Below are 22372 nucleotides of genomic sequence, written 5' to 3'. Positions count from 1 at the left end.
GGACCATATCTTAGCATAGCTCTTGACACAAAGCAGACGCTAAATGTTTTTGGAATAAATGAATGAACAAACATTTTTTGAAAGATGTGTGACATTTTGATTCTGTTTTCGAGTTCTCACAGTTCTCATGGCTATGCAATGAAAACCAAAGGCCCATATTTAAACTTTAATGTATACCCAATATGTCATTTCAGTTAACATAGACACATTCTAATATTATAACTGGAAAGGAGAAAACAAAGGTATGACAGTTATATGAAGGTTGTACTATCAACCAGGGAATCACTTATACTAACCGTACCCTTAGACAATCAATATTCCTACATACTATATATATCATTATACTTGAACCATGGAAGAGGTTATCATAAAATTACCTCAGTACAGAATTCTCATGGGTACGTAAATCAAGTGGTTTCTCAAAAAAAGAAACTTTCATATGCTTTGTCTGATTAAGTCTATTGAGCACTTAAATTCATGTTCATATGTACCTTCACATATAGGTACATCATTCCTAGCAGTGACCACTACCAGGAAAGGAATCAAAGAAAAAAATTGTTGTATGTTAATATTTTTTGTAGACATTTCATGGTAACAACAAGGTTTAATTAAAAAAAATGAAAGTAGCTTTGTTTTATAAAACTCTTTCTCGTGAAATTTAATCCAATGAGATTATGCCACGATTTTTTGTTTTGTTTTGTGGTATTTGAAAACCTTTTGCAAGTAATGCATTTGTAATCAACTCTGCCCAATAGTTAAAACTAGGAAATGGTCTGAGGGCTAAAGGGCAAAGTTTCTAGCTTCTAAGGTTCTTTTACCCATCATCCATCCCTCTCTGTCCTTCCCTTCCTGTTTTTTCTTTCTCCTCACAAACACACCTTAAACCATCAGGTCAACATACTGTTCAGAGTCACGGGGAAAACAAAGGTTAACAATAGTTTCAGGAAGAAGGAAGGCAGGGCTGTCTGTGCCCTCTCCAATCAGGCTTACCTGCTCTATCATGTCCAGAATATGCAATTCATCCAGGCTATAAAACTTGTCTTCAGTAGCAGAATCTTCCTGAATATCACTTGCACCATCTTTCATAAATCTACTGCCTGGGTGTAGATTTACTGGCTCTTTCTTCAACTGCTCTTCCTTTCCTACCATATTTGGGCTATAGTGGTGACATAATCAATGTGATCTTTTATAACTGCATAGTGCTTTTCATCTAAGTCATTGTTTCCCAAATTAATATTGTACTGCTCTCATGAGATGCTCAGATTCAGAAGGACTCATGGTCAAAGACAGTTTGGACAGTGCTCATACTGTGTGTTTCTCTTGAAAATTCACAATGAATTTTAGCATATTTGAGACAGCATTCAATCCAGGTACCTATTCTGTTCATCCCAGTGTTTTCAAGAATGATGAGACCAGGGAGTTCACTTTTCAAATTATAACTATTAACATCAGTTACTTTGGGAAACAATACTTTGGGAAGTATTGACAAGCATTTCCATATCTGCTGTATTATCTTATCATCACAATATTCTTGACAGGTAAGTTAGTTTAATCAACTTCATTGCTTAGGTCCAGGGCACATTTAAATACAAGGCTACAAATAACAACATAAAGTAGATTTTAAAATGGAGGTTTCTTTTGTAACAGGTCTTTAAAAAAACTGTAGTGACAACATAGATTTCATTAACTAGGAATCATTTAAAAAAGAATGCAAATATTACACATTTGATGGCAATTAACCCATTTTTATACATATGTCTAAAATTTAAAGGCATGCTACTATCATTTCAGTTTCCAAATTACCTGAAAAGCTTTTTAAAAATTACATTTTTACAGACACCTCAACAACTGTAAAAATATGAATTTGCAGTTTTGAAAAGCTCCAGGAGACTATCTCTAAATTTTTGAAGTATAATAATAGCATTGATAATATAAGAAAATATTCATATTACTAAGAGATGCAAACTGAAGCATGCAGAGGTAAAATTACATGATATTTGAGATTGAAAACATGTCAACATGGAACAAAATGTTAAGGTTAGAATGAAGCAAATGTGGAAAAATAGTGATAAATGTTGAATCAGGAGAATATGTATATATACTAATGTAGATATATTCGTCTCCTCACTTTTGGTATATTTGAAAATCCTCATTTAAAAACAAAGTTTCCTGGGTGATTTGATGATCATCCAGGTTTGGGTCTACACTGTACGCAAAATGAGCAAAATGACTGATGACACTGTTTCATTCTTTAGTTAAGTTATTTTTACGGCATCTAGACACAGCCTGAAAAAAAAGAAAAACCAAAAAACTATTGCTCTGGTGGTTCAACTTGTTGACAGAGAAAGTGAAACTCATCTTGGGTGAAGAACTATTTACTTACCAAGTGAATCATGTCCATTATCAATGAGAAAATACCAAATACAAGTGATGGCTTTAAAGTTAATAAAATATGTTCTTGTTACCATTTTAAAGATATCTTAATTGTGTCCTTACAATGAGTTCTCTAAAGTTAGTAATTTTCAGTTAACAAACTTTTTAGTGGGTATAACAACCCCTGCATGGAATGCCTCCCCCAGCTCCTTTCTCTGCTACGCTGTCATGAATCATATGGTTGTATAATATAGCTCAGAGTGATCTTCAGACATTGCAAGCTTTCTAAGAAAGGTTCAAAATTCACTGCTAACAATTGGGATTAAAAAGAAAACAAAACACTTCAGGTTAACAAACCAAACCAAACCAAAACAAACTCTTTTGTAAGGGGGTCAGTGGAACAAACAATGATCTGTTCTTTAAGGTTAAGTCTTATTTAGTCTAGATTTGGCTAACCACAATTTAGACTATATTTTAAAAGATTTTATGCTGGACCCAAATTAGTCCTTGAATAAAACAGTTAGCATTGGATGACTCTTGCACAGCCTTATAGAAAAATGGCAAGAGATTCTATTCTCCCAAAATAAATGATAATTTAACTTTTTGTCAGTTTCTGTGAAAAGGTGACAACTTATTAAGACAAGGAACTGTCCTTTCTTCTCTTAGTGAGAATACTTCCCAAGGCAAGGCTGTGTCATAATGGCAAAGCACACTTTCAACGTACTAAGAAAAATTTAAAAATTAAATAAACTAATACTTACACTTGCTCTTCTTTTGATTCCTTATTCTGAAAAACAACATTAAGAATTAGTAATCTATATCAACTATGTCAATACAGCATTGTGATCTGACTTCATTTAAGTCAGTGTTTCTCAAACTTTTTTAACCACAACCAAAATAAATACATTTTACATCATGATGTAAATGCACTTATGTATATATCTTTATACATAAGTATAAAACAAATATAAGTTCCATGAAATACACCTTACCCCTATTATGTGTGTTATGGACTGCATGTTTGTGTTCCTCCAAAAGTAATATGTTGAAATCCTAACGCCACCATGTGATGATCGATGTGATGGTAATTGGAGATATGGCCAATGGGAGGTAATTAGGTTTAGATGATGCTGTGGGATCCTCGTGATGAGATTAGTGCCCTTATAAATAGAAGAGACCAGAGAGCTAGCTCTCTCTTTCTCTCTTTCTTTCTCCAGGTGATGATTTAACAAGAAGGTAGCCATCTACAGACTAAGAAGAGGGCCCTCACCAGACACTGAATCGGCTGGCACCTTGATCTTGGACTTCCCAGCCTCCAGAACTGTGAGAAATAAATGTTTGTTGTTTAAGCCACCCAGTCTGCGGTAGTTTGTTACAGCAGCTGGAACTGACTAAGACAATGTGTGACGAACTCAGGAATTTTTTTTATTTCTACTAATTCTATTTGCTTTTTTAAAATGGTAGTTGTGACCCACTAAAGTGATTTTGTAATCTACCACTGAGTCATGAAACATAACTTGAAAATCATTGATTCAGAGATTGGAAGGGAGTATTGGGGCTGAGTTTGTACCTACTGGTATGTCTTGGGACAGGGTGTATGTAATACTCATTTATGGAATCTTATACTAACTACAAGAGTTCTTGAAAATGTACATGTAAAGAGAAAGCAGACTGATATATTAAGAATCTTATAGAAAAAGAAGTGTTAGAGAGATCACAATTGGGAGGAAATGTCAAAAAGCCCTAAATTTTATGTTCATTAAAAGAAAGCTATAAAGACAACAAACTAAAAAGGTAATATCCATGACACTTAACATATATTAAATCAAGAGTTATTACTTACTCTTATATATTACCCTTCTATTAAGAGTATTACTCATATAAATTATAGTATTAATTTCTACCATCACTTCTTATTTACAAGAAACTTCAGTTCCCTTCTCCACGAATTCCATGATGTACTTACAAATTTGTTTTGTTTTGTCTGTATACAAGAGGAATTTTGTGTTTCATTGTCTGATCAATGTCCACTGCAGATTTGATTCTACAATTTAAAATTATCAACCTCTGTCTTGGTTTCAGTGTACTTGAATAACTGAGTTGAAAAGACCTTTGGTAGTTCATAATGAACATATCTAGTACAGTTAAGTATTTCTGAAACTCCTTTTTAGCTCATTCTGTGACAACTAGGCCAACGCATGTATCAGCCTGTCTTATGTGCATCTCAGTAACTTCCCTTCTTTAGGGAAAACATCCAATTTGAAGGGCTCGATTTATTTCCTGCCATGATCCACCCTTCCTCCCTCCAAGGCTTTATCACAAAGCCTTCCATTCTTCTGCCATTGGCTTTACCTCCCTTTTCTATTCCTAACCCTCAGTTCCCCTGGGCAGGGGTGATGGGAAGGAGGATCTAATTAATCCCCAAAAGAGCTATTTACAATCTGAATATATTAGAAGCTAAATACTAAATTCCTAACTGAAGAAAGGGAGCATATAGAGTAGCTACAAAGTCTCTATATATATGTCTTGACATGAGTACAGCCATGTTTGGCCGCTCCATTGACCTACAGCCACCAGCACAAAAAGAAATACAAAGCTGCTTTCTGTGTGGTGGGAACTGGCCTTTTCCCGGGAACTGGCCTTTCTCCCACGGAGAGAGTTGCAAGTTGTAACATTTCAAGGCTCTTGGAGCGTCGTAGCACGGGATGGACTGGCCATCTGTGCCGGGCTAAGACGATAACCAAAGAGAACAATGCACGTACACAACTACTGGGCTGGGACGTTAGCCAGGGGGCTCAGTGCACGTACGCCACTGATAACCATTTGTGCATGGAAACACTAAATGCTTGCTCTGCAAACTCTGTAATTGCTTACTCTGAAAATTACTGATGGTATAAAAACTGCTGGAAACTGAGCCCCGGTGAGAGTTCCACCTGTGGAAGGGACGCCTTGCCCAGGACGTGTGATCCTTGCCGTGTCGATTGACAGAGCTCTCCCGGCAGTGGGGCGTGGATGTTGTGAGTAACTGATTTGATGTGAAGCAATTGATTTGATATGAAGTAATTGATTTGATGTGTTCTCTTTTTGGTCAACCTGGTGTTTCTCTTTCTGGTTGATTTGTGTCATTTCTCTTCAGCCGATGTGGGTGTTTTCCCTTTCCAGTCGGGCTGATGTTTTTTCCCTCTTAATATTTGACCTATTTGGATCTGTTTGCAGACTGTCACCTTTACTATCCTCTATATAATAAAATATACCTTCAGTCCATTTGTTTGGAGTGGAAAGTGTCTTTTACGTCTCCGATCGAATCCCCGAACCTCTCATAACAATATATGAATTGGAAGTTATCTAACTGTCCCCTCTGTTCGCTACACAAATTTTACTTTTTCATCGTATTCTTCCAGAGAATTCCTGATAGGTGTTTTTAGGACTTCAACAACTATTGTTAGGTAGTGATGCTGCAAAACAAGTAATTAACAGGGCACATAATTTCATGCATTGGGACTTTGTAGTCACTCTTTATAACACAAGCAAATTTCTCTATGATAGAATTTTTCATGAGAAGAACTTCTGATTAAAGTATTTGATTGCCTTAGCTTTTTTTTTTTTGTGAGGAGGACCAGCCCTGAGCTAACATCCAATGCCAATCCTCCTCTTTTTTGCTGAGGAAGACTGGCTCTGGGCTAACATCCGTGCCCATCTTCCTCTACTTTATATGGGATGCCGCCACAGCATGGCTTAACATGTGGTGCATGGGTGCATGCCTGGGATCCAAACCGGCGAACCCCGGGCTGCTGCAGCAGAGCGCGCGCACTCAACCACTTGCGCCACCGGGCCGGCCCCAGCCTTAGCTTTTTATAACTGGTTGCTTACACCACAACTAGAGAATCCTTTGCACCTATAATAACAGTAATTGAGTACACGAATAGGACTGTTCCATATGAAATAGTCATATGCAAAAATTTCAGCACTTTTAGGTCCTATACTTTAAAATTTAGATGAAAGATGTAAAACACAAAATCTCTCTTCTAATGTCCAAATTTTATCTTGATAAAATTATCTTATTTTCAAAGTGTCTCAACTTCTTTTAATAAAATAAAGTGGAACAAAATTTAGGATATTGGGCCGGCCCCATGGCTTAGCAGTTAAGTGCGCGCGCTCAGCTACTGGCGGCCTGGGTTCGGATCCCGGGCGCGCACAGATGCACTGCTTGTCCGGCCATGCTGAGGCCGCGTCCCACATGCAGCAACTATAAGAATGTGCAACTATGACATGCAACTATCTACTGGGGCTTTGGGGGAAACAAAAAAAAGGAGGAGGATTGGCAATAGATGTTAGCTCAGAGCCAGTCTTCCTCAGCAAAAAGAGGAGGATTAGCATGGATGTTAGCTCAGGGCTGATCTTCCTCACAAAAAAAAAAAAAAAAATTTAGGATATTAAAAAAATTCCTAGATAGTTGCTGATATTTAATTAAAAAACTTTTAATATTACTAGCATATGAATTTTTGAGTGGTGCTTACACGTATTTCCAGTTGTTTATTCCCTGTTTAATTTCAATTTGTCATAGAAGTGGGGCTTTCCATTTAACTAAAACTGAGAATCTGAGTATTATCATACTTTAATTTTTTGGAAATAAGAAGAGACACATTATATACCCTTGGAACTTAGATTTGTGGTCTGACAGCTGTGGATTTACTTGGCTAACTTTATTATACTTGGGACTTAGTAATGTTTTAGCAAAAATAAAAAATAGCTAAACTAACAAACCAAGCTGTGTTTTATCATGTGTTTTATCAGATAAGAACTGTTTAAAAGTAAGAAAAAAATCTTCATACTCATGTCTTTTACAACAAAATTTAGTTTTCAAAATAACTTTTGAGTGAAATACTAAGTTATAATAAATGATAGTTATGACAAATATGAGAATGATATTGACATTTTATTGATCAGAGTATAAATAATCTTTATTTTGTTCTTGACCTCAATAAGTATTTTGTAAATTTACTTTCATTGTTTTAAATTTCATTTATGATTAAAATTTGTGTATACTTCCAAATGACTAATAACATGAGTTTACCAAATAGTAGTTGGGCAAATATTCTTACTCAGTTTACAATATAATCTATAGAGAATATCTAGATTTTAAAATATATGTTTCAGGACAGAAAATAACATTTTTCACCATAAAGTTTGCATAGTATAGCGGTTAGCTACATGCTTGATAAAAAAGACTCTCTAATCCAAAACCAGAGGAATGTACAATACCAAGAGTGGATCAAAATGTCAAGGTGGACTTTGGGTGGTTATGATGTATCAATGTAGGTCCAACAATTGTAACAAATGGAACACTCTGCTGAGGGATGTTGATAATGGGGTAGGCTATGCATGTGTACGGCAGGAGGTATATGGGAAATGTCTGTACTTTCCTCTCAACTTTGCTCTGAACAACAAAAAAAATTGCTTTAAAAAAGTCTTAATTTTAAAAAAAGTAAGTCAAAAAAAGACTCGACTTTCCCATATAATTTTCCAAACAAGAGACTTTTTGCTAAAACTGTGCTACAGATAGTAACTTGTTCATTTTCCAAATGGCAAAAAACAAGAAAGAGGCATGAAAGAAGCTTCTTGCATTTGTACCATTTTTGTACATTATTGCATTGTTGGCAGAGTCTTAGACACAAAGAAGAAAATCAAGATTTCATAAGGTTTTGAAAAATGCTTCTGAACATATCAGTAGAAATATGACAAGAAGCCGTTTTAAAAACACTGAATAGGCGTTGTTAAAATGAAAGTGGTATCCAGAAATTACTGAAATTTCCAAGTGACTAATTCAGTTTCATTATTTGTATATTTAAATGTATCAATTATGATTTACGAAAGTAAAGTAGGGCACACTGTAAATTTAAATCATTCAGGATCTAACATACATAGACTTCTCTATAATCATATATTCAATAAGCTATTGACATTTATAAGTCATTTGTGCTATATGCCTACTTGGACTAATTTTAAATTCTAACAGCGAATCCATGTATCAAACCTAAGTGTTCATAATCAGACATTCCTCTATTACAGTGCTAATACAGTCTCTTACCTTTTTATTCTTAGTCTTTTTCTTTTTCTTTGGTTTACTCTTAACCTGATAGGTAAGAAATAAACCATTTATTTAATATGCAATTCAAACTGCACAATGGGTTATTTGGCAAAATATATTTCCTCTAACCACTGAAATCTTTTATCTTCTAATATAAATCATATTTCCTTTCCAGAGTCTATGGAAAATTATTTTCATTTCAATTTTTATTTTAATCTCAGTCTTCTGCTCTTGAGAAATCACTGATATATAATAGAACAACATATAGTATCAATAAGTAGGCTACTGAAAAAAGCTCACGGATCCTCACTTGCCCATGAGCATGCATGAAAAACAAAGGCGGAAGTCACTTTCAAAAAAATCAACATACTCAGGTCCATAAGATGAAAAAATAAGTCTGAGAAGAATTTATTGATTATATAATAACTATTACCACTTATCTGTAAAGAAACAGAGATTCTATCCTCAATGATTTTAATTCTACTGCTATGCAAATGATATTGAAGTATCCCTGTTTTCTCCTCCATTTTTCCTCCTTCTATCCCCACTATGCTTTCTTCCACTTTCTATTAACCTCCCACATCCACTTGCATCACTCAGGATGAAGAAGCATGTTCAGAAATCTAGCACAGTGCCTGGCACATAATAAGTGTTCAATAAATGTTGGCAAAGTCAATGGCTAAGTCAGGAAAGATTATGGAAGAAGTACTGGGAAAGAATCATTCCAATTCAAGCTCTGTGTGAACAATATGATAAATATAACCTAGGATTGTCTGGGAAGCTTTAAGTACAGCTGGGAAGCTTTAAGTACAGCACATGCAAGAAACTAAATGTCCTAAGTTCTTCTAATTCAAATATTAATGAGAGGTTATACTTCCTGGAGATCTTTAATAGATTCTGTTGAAGATTCACTGGGTATCGATGCCCCATCTTTATTCATTTCTGCTAACTGCATTTCAGGGTTTGATTTCACATTGATATTGTACTCCATGAGAGGTGGACTTAGTTCTTCTTCCTCATTCTGTAACTCTTCTATTTCAATATCTAAATATTAAAGACAAAACACTCAAAAATTTGAATGCACAAAATTTCAGCCTCTTATCACTACTATAAATATATTTACCCCCAAAATACCATCTCACAAATAGAAAAGATAGACATGTTACTATGTTCAATTTTTAGATGAAAATGAAATGTCCATTCATCAATGGCCAAATAATAGGTACATATACTAGCCTAGAACCAATCAGTATGACCCCAAATGTTAACATCCTTTACTATTACCTTAGGTAGACTCTGGATACTAGATATTCTAGAACTTAAGTCGACTCTAAATACTAAGTTTCCTGGCAATGACCCTATTAATACTGCAACTAGTATTATTTTAGGATATAAATGCGAAATATAAAGAAGAGAAGGAAAAGCTAGATCTATTTTTTCTTTTTTTCTTCTTTTTCATAACTGAAGGTTGTGAAAGGGTATCAGCCCCCTATTGTGTGACCTCTTCATTGACACCATGCTCCTTGATATTGCCCCAGAGATTCAATCTCAAAATTTGTGGATTTCATCTGACTAGTCACAGATGGTCCAAACAAAACCCATGATGTTATCTTCTTAAGTTTCATTTTACTCCAAACAAAATCTATGGTGTTGTTTTCTTAAGTATAATTTTAATTGCAGAATATGAATTACACTAAAAAAAAAAAAAAAAAAAAAGCACAGAAATGGAAATTAAAAAAATTAGCAACTACCACCTGGCAAAAAACTATATAGCCTAACAATGGATAGTCAACCAGATAAAAGCTACATAAGCTAAACAGCAGCATATATGAGCAGGCAGAGCAAGCAGGTAGGCATTTTTGCCTCTTGAAGTGTCCCCTGTGTCAAAAAGTTAAAATAGTATGGTTGGGTAAACCGTGGGGCACATGCACTAGGACCAAGGCAGAGTAAAGAGGCTTATACTAGGTTCAGCTAACCAGTAGTAATTTGATATGATTTTCCAAGATTACAACAATTACAGTATACACAGTATACCATACAGTTTATCTGACCAAGTAAAACTCCTATAGCTATCCCTTAGCCACCCCAAGTTGAAAGGTCACCTAGGCATCTTGTTTTTAAACATTACTTACGTTGACTGCCCGTTATTGACTGTAGAGCAATTCCTATGATACATAAAGAAAAAATTCAGATGTACAATTGCAAATGCAACCAACAAATATCTGACTGGGACTAAGAAAAGCCATAAGATTTTTACACTGCATCAATTAGTTTTATAACTAACTGTAACAATAACCAGTTTCACTCAAGAATCCAGTTTAAACAAGGCATAATCTTCAGATTATAACATAGAGGTTAGAAACCCATGATGAGAGAAAGAAAACAAAATTTTGATAGTTCATAATAGACAGTGACTAAAATATAAGCACTTGAAGCAGCAAATTCCTACAATTTACAAAGTCTAACGTAATCAATAAGTAATAATAGTCAACTGTGAATCAAACCTCCATTGAAAGTTTGAGCCTTTTTTAGCAATATCAATTACCCGGATCAGCACTCCCTCTCCTTTCCCATTAATATTTATTAAGCACCTATGATGTATCAGGCCATGTTAGGCTCTAGTGATTGAACGATGAAGAAAAAAGACAATCTTCATAGACAGTTAATGGGAACAATGGATATTAATCAAATAATCAGATACACAAATGAAAATTGTAACTATAATAACTACTAGGAAAGAGAGATAAGATGCTAGGAAAGCCTCTGTTAAAGGGCTTCAGAACAATAAGCTTCTCAGACTACCTGAGTGAGAATTGCTTGAAATGCCTTAAATTTATTTAGTGCTCAAAGCACTTTCCCAAATTTTACCTTTAGTTTCATGAGTTTTTGTTGTTTAAAATCTTAATAGAGTAAATGTAAAAAAAAAAAAGCCTCTAATTTATAAGTCAAGAGTTCTTGCCTGCCTTACTTATATCATCAAACTCAGCATTCTCTTCTTTTATGCTGAAAGAAAGCTCTTGAAGATTAAGCAAGAAAACACAATGGTATCCCAGAGCCTGAGTAAAAGGATTGGGATTGGGGCCTAGCAATAATCTCTGAAGAAAATCTTGACCACTTCAACAATTACTAGAAACTTGGGAAGTTGTACATTTAAATAGTATCAGCGTGGTCATCAGTTGCTCACTAGGTAGTACAACTAATAACTTGGGATTAGGAAAAGTCACCCAGAAGAACTAGCAAGGGTTTCAGTGATACTGACATGCCTTGAACTCCACTTCCCACAATGACAGCTGAGAAGCTATCCTCGGATGTGGGAGGGGAGGTCTGAAGTCTTGCCCATATCAATAGACAATGTGTAGCAATGGCCACTGCTGACCTTAGACACTGGCATAAATGTTATCTGATTTTTTAAATTACTCATGGCCAGTGGACAGCTGCCAAACTTCTCAACTAAACGTCACGGTTCTGCTAGAAAGGAAGAGAAACATATACCCATGGTGTCTAAAAGGGCATCCTTGAAACACACAGTACCTGTAACTCATAATTTTAGGCGTTCTTAATTTTGTAGAAGTGATAAAACTCCCCTACTTAAAAGTCTTCAACAATTCCTTTATGAAAACACAAACTCCTCAACATGGCAAGAGAAATCCTCTTGAATGTATTCTATCCTCTTGAATGTATTCTATGAACTCTCCCCTACTTTAATCTCAGTAAAGCCAAACTTTTTAGTTCCCTGCATTATATTTTTATGCTTCTATACTTTTGTTCTTGTTTTCTTCTGAAACATCCTTCTCCATTTCTTCACTTGGATAACTTTTACATGTCATTTAAGAATTCCTTAAATATTATATTCTCCAGAAAGCTTCTTTGGACTCTCTTAGGCTAGGATTTCCCATTGTATTCTGGAACATTTCTAGCACTATAATTTCTATTAGCTTCTTGATGAGTCTATTCTCCCAAGAACGTGAGCTCACTCAATCTCATGCCCTTACCACTGGGTCTGGCACCACAGCAGACATTCAGTGAAGGTTTTCTGGGTGAAGTAAATAATTATTTTGTACCTTGTTGATAGCAGGATAACATCCTCTGGATGATTTCTGGTACTGGTATGCCTAGGTAGATGGACAGTTGATGGTAATCAAGGGAGATATTCTCAATGGGATTCTCCTTCACTTTGTCAATATCCTCTTGCTTCATACCAAGGCGCAGAAGAATATCTGAAACTTTTTTCCAAATTGAATTGAATTGTGACTCAGTGAGACCATTCATCAAAATCTCACTAAGGAGGATATCTCTGTATTTGCACAGCCTCAGGATGTCTGCAGACTTAGAGAGATCAGAAGATGGTGGTTCCATATTCCAGCCTTTTTTTGGTGCAGGAAATACATTCAAATGTTTTATGAGTGCTAATAGGAGGTATAAGTCAAACTGTTTGGACTGTGGTAGCTCCTTGTTTGGGGGATAAAGCAGATGCCATGCTCCACCCAAAGGGTGATTGGTCCAAAGATGGTTGTAGTAGGGTTCCAGCACATTCTTGTGTATAAGAAGCTCTTTTTTCAAAACAGGGGGTGGCATAGCCTCATCAAATATTTGCCGGACAATGTCAGTACCAGAAATAATAATTATATGAAGCAGATGATAGAAATAATTATAATCAAGTTTGAAGACAGGCATTTCATCTGAAAATGAATTTTGAGAAGTCAAAACATTCCACATTAATGCTCTTTTTCTATGTGGTCTCTTGCATTACATCCTAATTCCCTGCAGGACAGGGACTATTCCAAAAGAATGAAGTATAGTACAGTGCTTTGCCACAGCCAGTGCTCAATAAGCATGCTGCTATCTCTCTAGATGTCAAAAAATCCAAACAAAAATGATAAGTTTCCAAGCAAATGTAATCACGATGACTGACTACCACAGAAGCCTTTCAACCATTCAGGGCTTTGTTCAAATAAACGAGCTTTGGCAACCAAATGGCATAAAAGTATTATGCCTTTGAAAATTCTGAAGATTGTCAAGAATAGTAACCTCCAGTGTTTAATTCTACTTTACTTAGACAATTATATTTTATCTTAATCAGCACTGTCCAATAGAACTTTCTGTGATGAAAATGTTTTAGATTTGCACTGTTCACTAGCCACTGAACACTGGAAATGCTGCTTGTCTGACAAAGGAACTGAGTTTAAAATGTTACCTGATTTTAATTAAATTTAAATAGCCACATATGGCTAGTGGCTATTATATTAGACAACACAGAACTATATCAAGAAACATAAAATGATGTAATGACTTGCTACTCAAAGTGTAATCCACGGACCAGCAACATCAGCACCCTCATGGGAGCCCGTTCAAAATGCAGACTCTCAGGACCCACCCCAGAGCTACTGAATTGGCACCTACATTTCAATCAAATTACCAGATGATTTAAAAATATACTAAAGTTTGAGACACACTGATCTAATGAACCTCATGTTCTCACCCCCTAAAGAGATAAATTAATGACTAAGTAGGTATTTAATTAATGAAGAGGAATAAGGTATGATACGGAACTATTTGGTATTTTCCTGATTTAGTAGCACTTCCAAAGAAGGAAAGTAGACTGAGGTGAATTAGAAAGTAGTAAGAATTTGGTATACGACGGTATATTTTTCGTACGAACATCAAAAAATGTGTTTATCATAAAATGCAGCTTATTATGTTATCTTTCATGATTCTGTGTTTCAAGAGATTTTTAAATTAATATTCTTGCTGGATATACTTGACATAACTGTGGAGGCAAGCAAGGTTACAAAGCAAATGACCCAGGGAGCTTTCTCTGGGTTGCCAAATAAGGAGCTGGCTGGGATCAGGGACATCGATTGCCCCTAGCAAGGACTGCCACCAAACTATTCTTCCATCGGACTAGGAGCCCTTAAGGTCTCCAAGTGCTGAGCAGCTGGCATTTCCTAGCACACTCCTAAACAGCTGGCACTTAAGTTTAGACTACTTGGCCTCGAGCCCAAAATGTTCATTCCTTTCATTTCGCTCTATTAACAGGTAATGCAACAAGGGAGGGGGGGTTGGTAGAGAATATCTGCTGGAGCCCAATCTCACAGTGTAGTCACAGCTATCCATCAGACCTACAAACCTCTCTGAGAATGCCACGCTAATGTGAGACCCATACATCTGCTGATCCTTCTGTCCATGAATTCCAGCCTACATCAAGTGATGCCTGCCCGAGTAAACCCAAGTTCAGTGAATGACAAACACAAACACATGGGTGTTAATGGCATGATACTTTACAAAGCAAGTCAAAATTTTTAACACACTTTTCAATAGAAGACGTATAAAAATAAAATAATACCTTTTGTACTAAATTTTAAACTGATCTTCGGTCTTATATCAGTATCAGTGACTTTCAGAGACATCAACTTTTTATAACTGCAAGTGGAAAAAAATTAAGTTACAGTCAATACCAAAGTCAGTCAAGATTTCTGGTGTCAGCATGGCTAAGTTGGTGAGCATTTTCTTCTCCTTCAACTGTAAATAATTTAAAAGCAAAGGAGAAAAATGAACAAACAAACCAAAATCACCAACGACACCCCCATATTGTCATTTTCATTGCTAAAATTGACAGCAACACTAGAATGTAAGTTTAGCAATGACAGAGATTTTGGTGGCAGTTGCTGTTAACTGATTTTATTACCAGCAACACCATAACACTGCCAACCATCCATTACGTTGGAAACACTTTAAACTCTAACAATAGGAAGTACTGGCAAATATACTGAGTAAAAGGAATTCTCCTATACTGCTGGTGGGAGTTAACTGGTAAAACCACTGTGGCAAACAGTTCAGCAAAATCTAGCAAAGTTGAGGATACGCATAGATGGCCTAGTAATTCTACTCCTAGGTATATATTCTGGAAAATATTCTACTCATATACACCTGCAGATGTGTGCAAGCATGTTCATCATAGCACTGCTGTTACAGCCTAAATTTGGAAATAATCAATATATCTATCAATGGTAAAATAAAAGTAGTATAGCCATACAATGAAATTATAGCAATGAAATGAAAAACCATAATAGAATGAATCACACAAATAATGTATAGTTAAAAGGCATAAAAAACATAAGTGTTTAAATGTATATAAAGTTCAAAACAGAAAAACAAACTACACTTACAAGTAACAATATATTATGGAATTTATAAAATATGTAGAAGTAAAACATGACAACAAGAGCACAAAAGATGGGAAGAAATGAAAAAATATTATTGTAAGGTTTGTACACTATACATGATGAAGTATATTATTTGAAAATAGATTTTGATAAGTTAAAAATGTGTATCATAAGTCCTAGAGCAACCACTAAAAAAAATAAAAAAGAAAAAAATCCAGAAAATAAAAAACAAAGAACAGATGGGGAAAACTGAAAACAACCAGGAAGATGGCAGACTTAAATCCAACCATATCAATATTACAGCAAATTTATATGGAACAAACACCCCAATTTAAAGACAGACATTGTCAAGTTGAATATAAAAAAAGCAAGACCTATGCTGTCTATAAGAAACTCGCTTTAAATACAAAGACATATACAGGTACACCTCATTTTATTGTGCTTTGCTTTATTGTGCTTCACAGATATTGCATTTTTTACAAATTGAGGGTTTGTGGCAACCCTGCATCCAGCAAGTCTATCGGCACCATTTTTCCAACAGCATTTGTTCACTTCATGTCTCTGTGTCACATTTTTGTAATTCTCACAATATTTCAAACTTTTTCATTATTATTATATTTGTTATGGTGATCTGTGATCAGTGATCTTTGATGTTACTCTTGTAATTGTTTTGGGGTGTCATAACTGTGCCCATATAAACGGTGAACTTAATCAATAAATGTTATATGTGTTCTGACTGCTCCACCGACTGGTCATTCCCCCATCTCTCTCCCTCTCCTTGGGCCTACCTATTCCCTGAGACATAATATTGAAATTAGGCCAATTAATAACCCTACAATGGCCTCTAAGTGTTCAAGTGAAAGGAAGAGTGACACGTCTCTCACTTTAAATCAAAAGCTAGAAATAATTAAGCTTAGTAAGGAAGGCATGTCAATAGCCAAGACAGGTCGAAAGCTAGGCCTCTTGCACCAATTAGCCAAGTTGTGAATGCAAAGGAAAAGTTCTTGAATGAAATTAAAAGTGCTACTCCAGTAAACACACAAATGATAAGAAAGCAAAACAGCCTTACTGCTGATATGGAGAAAGTTTTAGTGGTCTAGATAGAAGATCAAACCAGCCATAACATTCCCTTAAGTCAAAGCTTAATCCAGAGCAAGGCCCTAACTCTCTTCAACTCTATGATGGCTGAGAGAGGTGAGGAAGCTGCAGAAGAAAAGCCTGAAGCTAGCAGAGGTTGATTCATGAGGTTTAAGGAAAAAAGCCATCTCTGTAACACAAAAATTGCAAGGTGAAGCAGCAAGTGCTGATGTAGAATCTGCAACAAGTTATCCAGAAGATCTAGCTAAGATAACTAATTAAGGTGGCTACACTAAACAGTAGATTTTCAATGCAGATGAAACAGCCTTATATTGGAAGAAGATGTCATCTAGGACTTTCACAGCTAGAGAGGAGAAGTCAATGCCTGGCATCAAAGCTTCAAAAGACAGGCTCAATCTCTTGTTATAGGCTATGGCAGCCGGTGACTTTAAGTTGAAGCCCATGCTCATTTACCATTCTGAAAATCCTGGGACCCTTAAGAATTATGCTAAATCTACTCTGCGTGTGTTCTACGAATGGAACAACAAAGCGTGGATGATAGCAAGCTGTTTATAACATGGTTTACTGAATATTTTAAGCCCACTAGTGGTTGAGACCTACCACTGAGAAAACAAGATTCCTTTCAAAACATTACTGCTCATTGACAATGAACCTGGTCACACAAGGGCTCTTGTGAAAAGGTACTATGAGATTAATGTTGTTTTCATGCTTGCTAATACAACATCCAGTCTGCAGCCCATCAATCAAGGAGCAATTTTGACTTTCAAGTCTTATGATTTAAGAAATACATTTCATAAGGCTCTAGCTGCCATAGATAGTGATTCCTCTGAAGGTTCTGGGCAAAGTCAATTTAAAACCTTCTGGAAAGAATTCACCATTCTAGATGCCATTAAGAACATTGTAATTCATGGAAAGAGATCAAAATATCAACATTAACAGGAGTTTGGAAGAAGTTGATTCCAACCCTCATGGATGACTGAGAGGTTCAAGACTTCGGTGGAAGAAGCAACTGTAAATGTGATGGAAATAGCAAGAGAACTAAAATTACAAGTGGAGCCTGAAGATGTGGCTGAATTTCTGCAATCTCATGATAAAACTTTAACAGATGAGGAGTTGCTTCTTATGGATGAGCAAAGAAAGTGGTTTCTAGAGATGAAATATACTCCTGGTGAAGACACTGTGGAGACTGTTGAAATGACAATGAAGGATTTGGAACATTACATAAATTTTGTTGATAAAGCAGTGGCAAGGCTTGAGAGGACCCACTCCCATCTTGAAAGAAGTTCTACTGTGGGTAAATGCTATCAAACAGCATAGCATGCTACAGAAAAATTGTTTGTGAAAGGAAGAGTCAATTGGTGTGGCAAACTTCATTGTTGTCTTATTTTAAGAAATTGCCACAGCCACCCCAACCTTCAGCAACCACCACCCTGATCCGTCAGCAGCCATCAACGCTGACGCAAGACACTCCACTAGCAAAAAGATTACTACTTGCTGAAGGCTCAGGTGACGGTTAGCATTTTTTAGCAATAAAGATTTTTTTTTTTTTTTTTTGGTGAGGAAGATTGGCCCTGAGCTAACATCTGTGCCCATCCCTTTTGTACGAGGGATGCTGCCACAGCACGGCTTGATGAGCAGTGTGTAGGTCCGTGCCCGGGATCCAAACCTGCGAACCCTGGGCCACTGAAGCAGAGCATGCGAACTTAACTGCTACTCCACCAGGCCGGCCCCTAGCAATAAAGAATTTTTAAATTAAGGTATATACATTGTTTTTCTTGACATAATGCTATTGCACACTTAACAGACTATAGTATGGTGTAAACATAACTTTCATACACACGGAGAAACCCAAAAGTTCACATGACTCACTTTTTTGCAATATTCACTTTATTGTGGTGGTAAGTATGCCTGTATAGGTTGAAGAAGATGGATGCAAAAAGATATACCATGCAAATACTAATCAAAAGAAAGCTTACATAGCTATATGAATATCAGACAAAAAAACTTAAAATAGGAATATTATCAGGGATAATGAGGGATGTTACATAAGGATAAAGGGGTCAAATCATCAAGAAAAAAGATAACAATCTTAAATATGTATATAGAATCTACAAAAAGAGCTTCAGAATACACAAATATAGATACCAGACTTCCACATTTCCCTCTCAGTAACCGATAGAAAAAGTAAATAGATAATCAGCAATGATATAGAATAGTGAAACAAAATTAATAAACCAACTTGTCTAATGTATAGAATACTCCACTAAACAAAAGCAACAGAATATAGATTATTTTCAAATGCACATGAGACGTTCATCAAAATATACAATATTAGGGGTCATAAAACTAATCTCCACAAATTTTAAGACTGTAATGCTAGAAAATATGTTCTGTAACCACAAAGAAATTAAACTAGGATTCAATATCTGGAAAGATAGTTGAAATATCCCCAAATATTTGGCAATTAAACAACATACTTTCATAGTTAAACACAAACACACAGGAAATCAGAAAATAATTTGAATGAAAAATTTAACAACAACTTTCATATCAAAATGTATGGGACACAGCAAAAGCAGTGCTTATAGGGAAATCAGTTTGTAAACAAGAAAGGTCTCAAATCAATAATGAAAGCTTTAACCTTAAAAAAATAGAAAAACAAGAGCAAACTGAATCCAAAGCAAGCAGAAGCAAGGATAAATAACAAAGGTCAGAACAGATATCAATGATTTGAAAACACAAAAATATTAGAGAAAAATCAATGAAATAAAAAACTGATTCTTTGAAAAAAAAATCAACAAAATTGATAATAATCAAGAAAAAAAGAACAAAAGGCACAAATTGCCAACATCAGGAATGAAAAAGGTGATATCACTACAGAATCTAAAGACATTGAAGGGATCATATGGGAATATTATGAATAACTTTATGCCAATAAATGTAACTTGGATAAAACTGACAAATTCCTTGAAAAACACAAACTATCAAAGCTCATTCAAGAAAGAATAGATAATCTCAGTAGCCACATATCTCTGAAAGAAATTTAGTTAGTACTTTAAAAAAAATCCCACAAGAGAAAATTCCAGTTCCAGATGGCTTCTCTAGTGAATGTTTAAAACATTTATAAAAGAGACAATACCAATACTCAGCAACTCTTCGACGAGTTGAGAGTGGGACCATCTTCAAACTCATTTTAGGAGGCCAGCATTACCCTGATACCAAATCCAGACAAAGACATTATAAAAAGAAAACTGTGGATCAATTTCCCTTAGGAACATAGGGCATAAATCCTTCAAACATATTAGAAAATTGAATCTAGTGACACAGATTCTCTCCTTGACCAAACTTGAGTCAGGCTCCTCTGAGCTCTTTTTCAACTAGGTCTCACCCTTGTCTATGTCCTCAAGAACTCAAATTTAGCAAGAATCACCCAAGCCAGTAATCTTACCAAAGAGCAGAGCATGGCCAGCAGCCTACCTAATCACAAAGCCCAGCCTGTGACCCTGCCCAACTTTGAGGCACAGCCTGTGGCCCGGCGTGGTCACAGAGCAGAGCCTGAGACCCCAACTGACCATGAAGCCTGGCCTGTGGCCCCACCTGAATGCAAAGTCCAGCCAGTGGCACCATCCAGTCAGGGAGCACAGCCTGAGGCCCCACCTGACCAGGAGCAATTGTGGAGCATAGCCTGCAGCCCTGCCCAAACACAGAATCCAACCAGTGGCAATACCCTGCCAGGGATCAAAGCCTGTGAACCTGCCTGACCAGAGGTGACTACAGAGCATAACTAGTAGCCCCACCTGACCATGGAACATAGCCACCAGCCCCTCCTGACCAGAGAGGCTACCCAACAGCCCCACTTGAACCTGAAGCCCAGCCACCAGCCCCACCCAACCACGGAGCCCAGTCAGCAGCACCCGACTCCCAAACTCAGCACAGGCTATGGCTTCACATAACTAGAGAACCCAGTAGGAAGCTCCACCTGCCTACAGACACTACCAGCTAACTCATTCAGTTCCCCAAGCTGAGCTGACTGGTGAAGGTCTTTCCCTGCCAAAACAAACCTATAAAGTCTGTAAGAAGAGATATGTACTCAAATGTGCAGATACCAACACAAGGATACAAAGATCACAAAGAATCAGGTAACAAAATACCATCAAAAGAAACTAATAAACCTCCAATAAGTGATCCTAAAGAAATGGTGATCTATAAACTATCTAAGAAATCAGATTAATCCTCTTAAGGAAGTTCAGTGAACTACAAGAACACACAGACAGCTAAATAAAATCAGGAAAACAATGCATGAACAAAATTAGAAGTTCAACAAAGAAATAGAAACCACTAAAAAAAACAAACAGAAATCCTGGAACTGAAGAATACACTGACCCAACTGAAGAGTTCAATAGAGAGCTTCAATAACAGATCAGTCAAGCAGAAGAAAGACTCAGTGAACTCAAAGACAGATCATCTGAAATTATCTGTCAGAGGAGCAAAAAGAACAAAATGAAAAAGAGTGAAGATAGCTTATGGGCCTTAGAGGACAACAACAAGAGAAACCATATATGCATGTCAGAATCTCAGAAGGAGAAGAGAAAGAGAAAGGGACAGAAAGTCTATTTAAAGAAATAATGTCCCTTTACCAAACTTTGGGCGAGAAATGAACATTCAGACTCATGAGGCTCAAAGGACCACAAATGGGTTGAACCCGAAAAGGGCTACACTGAGACACATTATAATTAAATTGACAATAGTCAAAGACAAAGAGAGAACTTAGAAAGCAGCAAGAGAAAAGTGACATTGCCTTGACATCATTCTTGGTGATGACTTTTTGGATCTGATGCCAAAAGCACAAGCAACAAAAGCAAAAATCAACAAATGGGACTACATCAAACTAAAAAGCTTCTGCACAGCAAAAGAAATAATCAACAGAATTAAAAGGCAACGTAAGGAATGGGAGAAAATATTTGCAAATCACAAATCTAATTAGGGGTTAAAATCCAAAATATAAAAGGAACCCATACAACTCAACAGCAAAAAAATAATAAATAATAAAATCCAATTAAAAAATAGACAAAGGACTTGAATAGACATTTTTCCAAAGAAATGGCTAACAGGTACATGAAAAGGTGCTCAACCTCACTAATCATCAGGAAAATGCAAATCAAAACTACAATGAGATATTCCCTTACTCCTGTTAGAATGGCAGTTATCAAAAAGATAAGAGATAACAAGTGCTGTAAGGATGTAGAGAAATGGGAACGTTTGTGCACTGCTGGTAGGAATGTAAATTGATAAAGCCACTAGCAGAAACAATATGGAGGTTTCTTAGAAAATTAAAAATAAAATTGATCCAGCAATCCCACTTCTGGGTATATATTATATATCCAAAGGAAATGAAATTTCTATCTGGAAGAGATCACCTACATCATCACGTTCGTTACAACATTATTTACAAAAGCCAAGACATGGAAATAACCTAAGCGTCCATCAATGGATTAATTGATAAAGGAAAAAAAAAAATATATATATATATATGTGTATGTATGTATATACACATACAATGGAATACTATTCAGCCATAAAAAAGAAGAAAATCCTGCTATTTATGACAACATGAATGGAGCTAGAGGGCACTATGCTAAGTGAAGTAAGC

The 22372-nt window shown here is 36.1% G+C and overlaps 1 protein-coding gene across 2 annotated transcripts in view; it reads right to left on the bottom strand.

Annotated features, from left to right (window-relative positions):
* DZIP3 (DAZ interacting zinc finger protein 3) overlaps positions 1–22372 on the bottom strand; it is a 98064-nt gene that overhangs the window by 27693 nt on the left and 47999 nt on the right. For both annotated transcript variants that reach the window (XM_058555749.1, XM_058555748.1), the window contains exons 13-19: positions 14805–14881; positions 12523–13140; positions 10594–10626; positions 9336–9505; positions 8462–8506; positions 3135–3160; positions 991–1156 (exon numbers count right to left, since the gene is read on the bottom strand). In XM_058555749.1, the coding sequence (XP_058411732.1) occupies positions 991–1156; positions 3135–3160; positions 8462–8506; positions 9336–9505; positions 10594–10626; positions 12523–13140; positions 14805–14881 (1135 nt within the window). The remainder of the gene's footprint in view (positions 1–990; positions 1157–3134; positions 3161–8461; positions 8507–9335; positions 9506–10593; positions 10627–12522; positions 13141–14804; positions 14882–22372) is intronic.

The sequence above is a fragment of the Diceros bicornis genome, chromosome 15 (genome assembly GCF_020826845.1).
Source record: "Diceros bicornis minor isolate mBicDic1 chromosome 15, mDicBic1.mat.cur, whole genome shotgun sequence".
Classification (NCBI taxonomy): Eukaryota; Metazoa; Chordata; class Mammalia; order Perissodactyla; family Rhinocerotidae; genus Diceros; species Diceros bicornis.
Note: the sequence above shows the minus strand (reverse complement) of the source record. Positions and strands in the feature narration are given on the sequence as shown.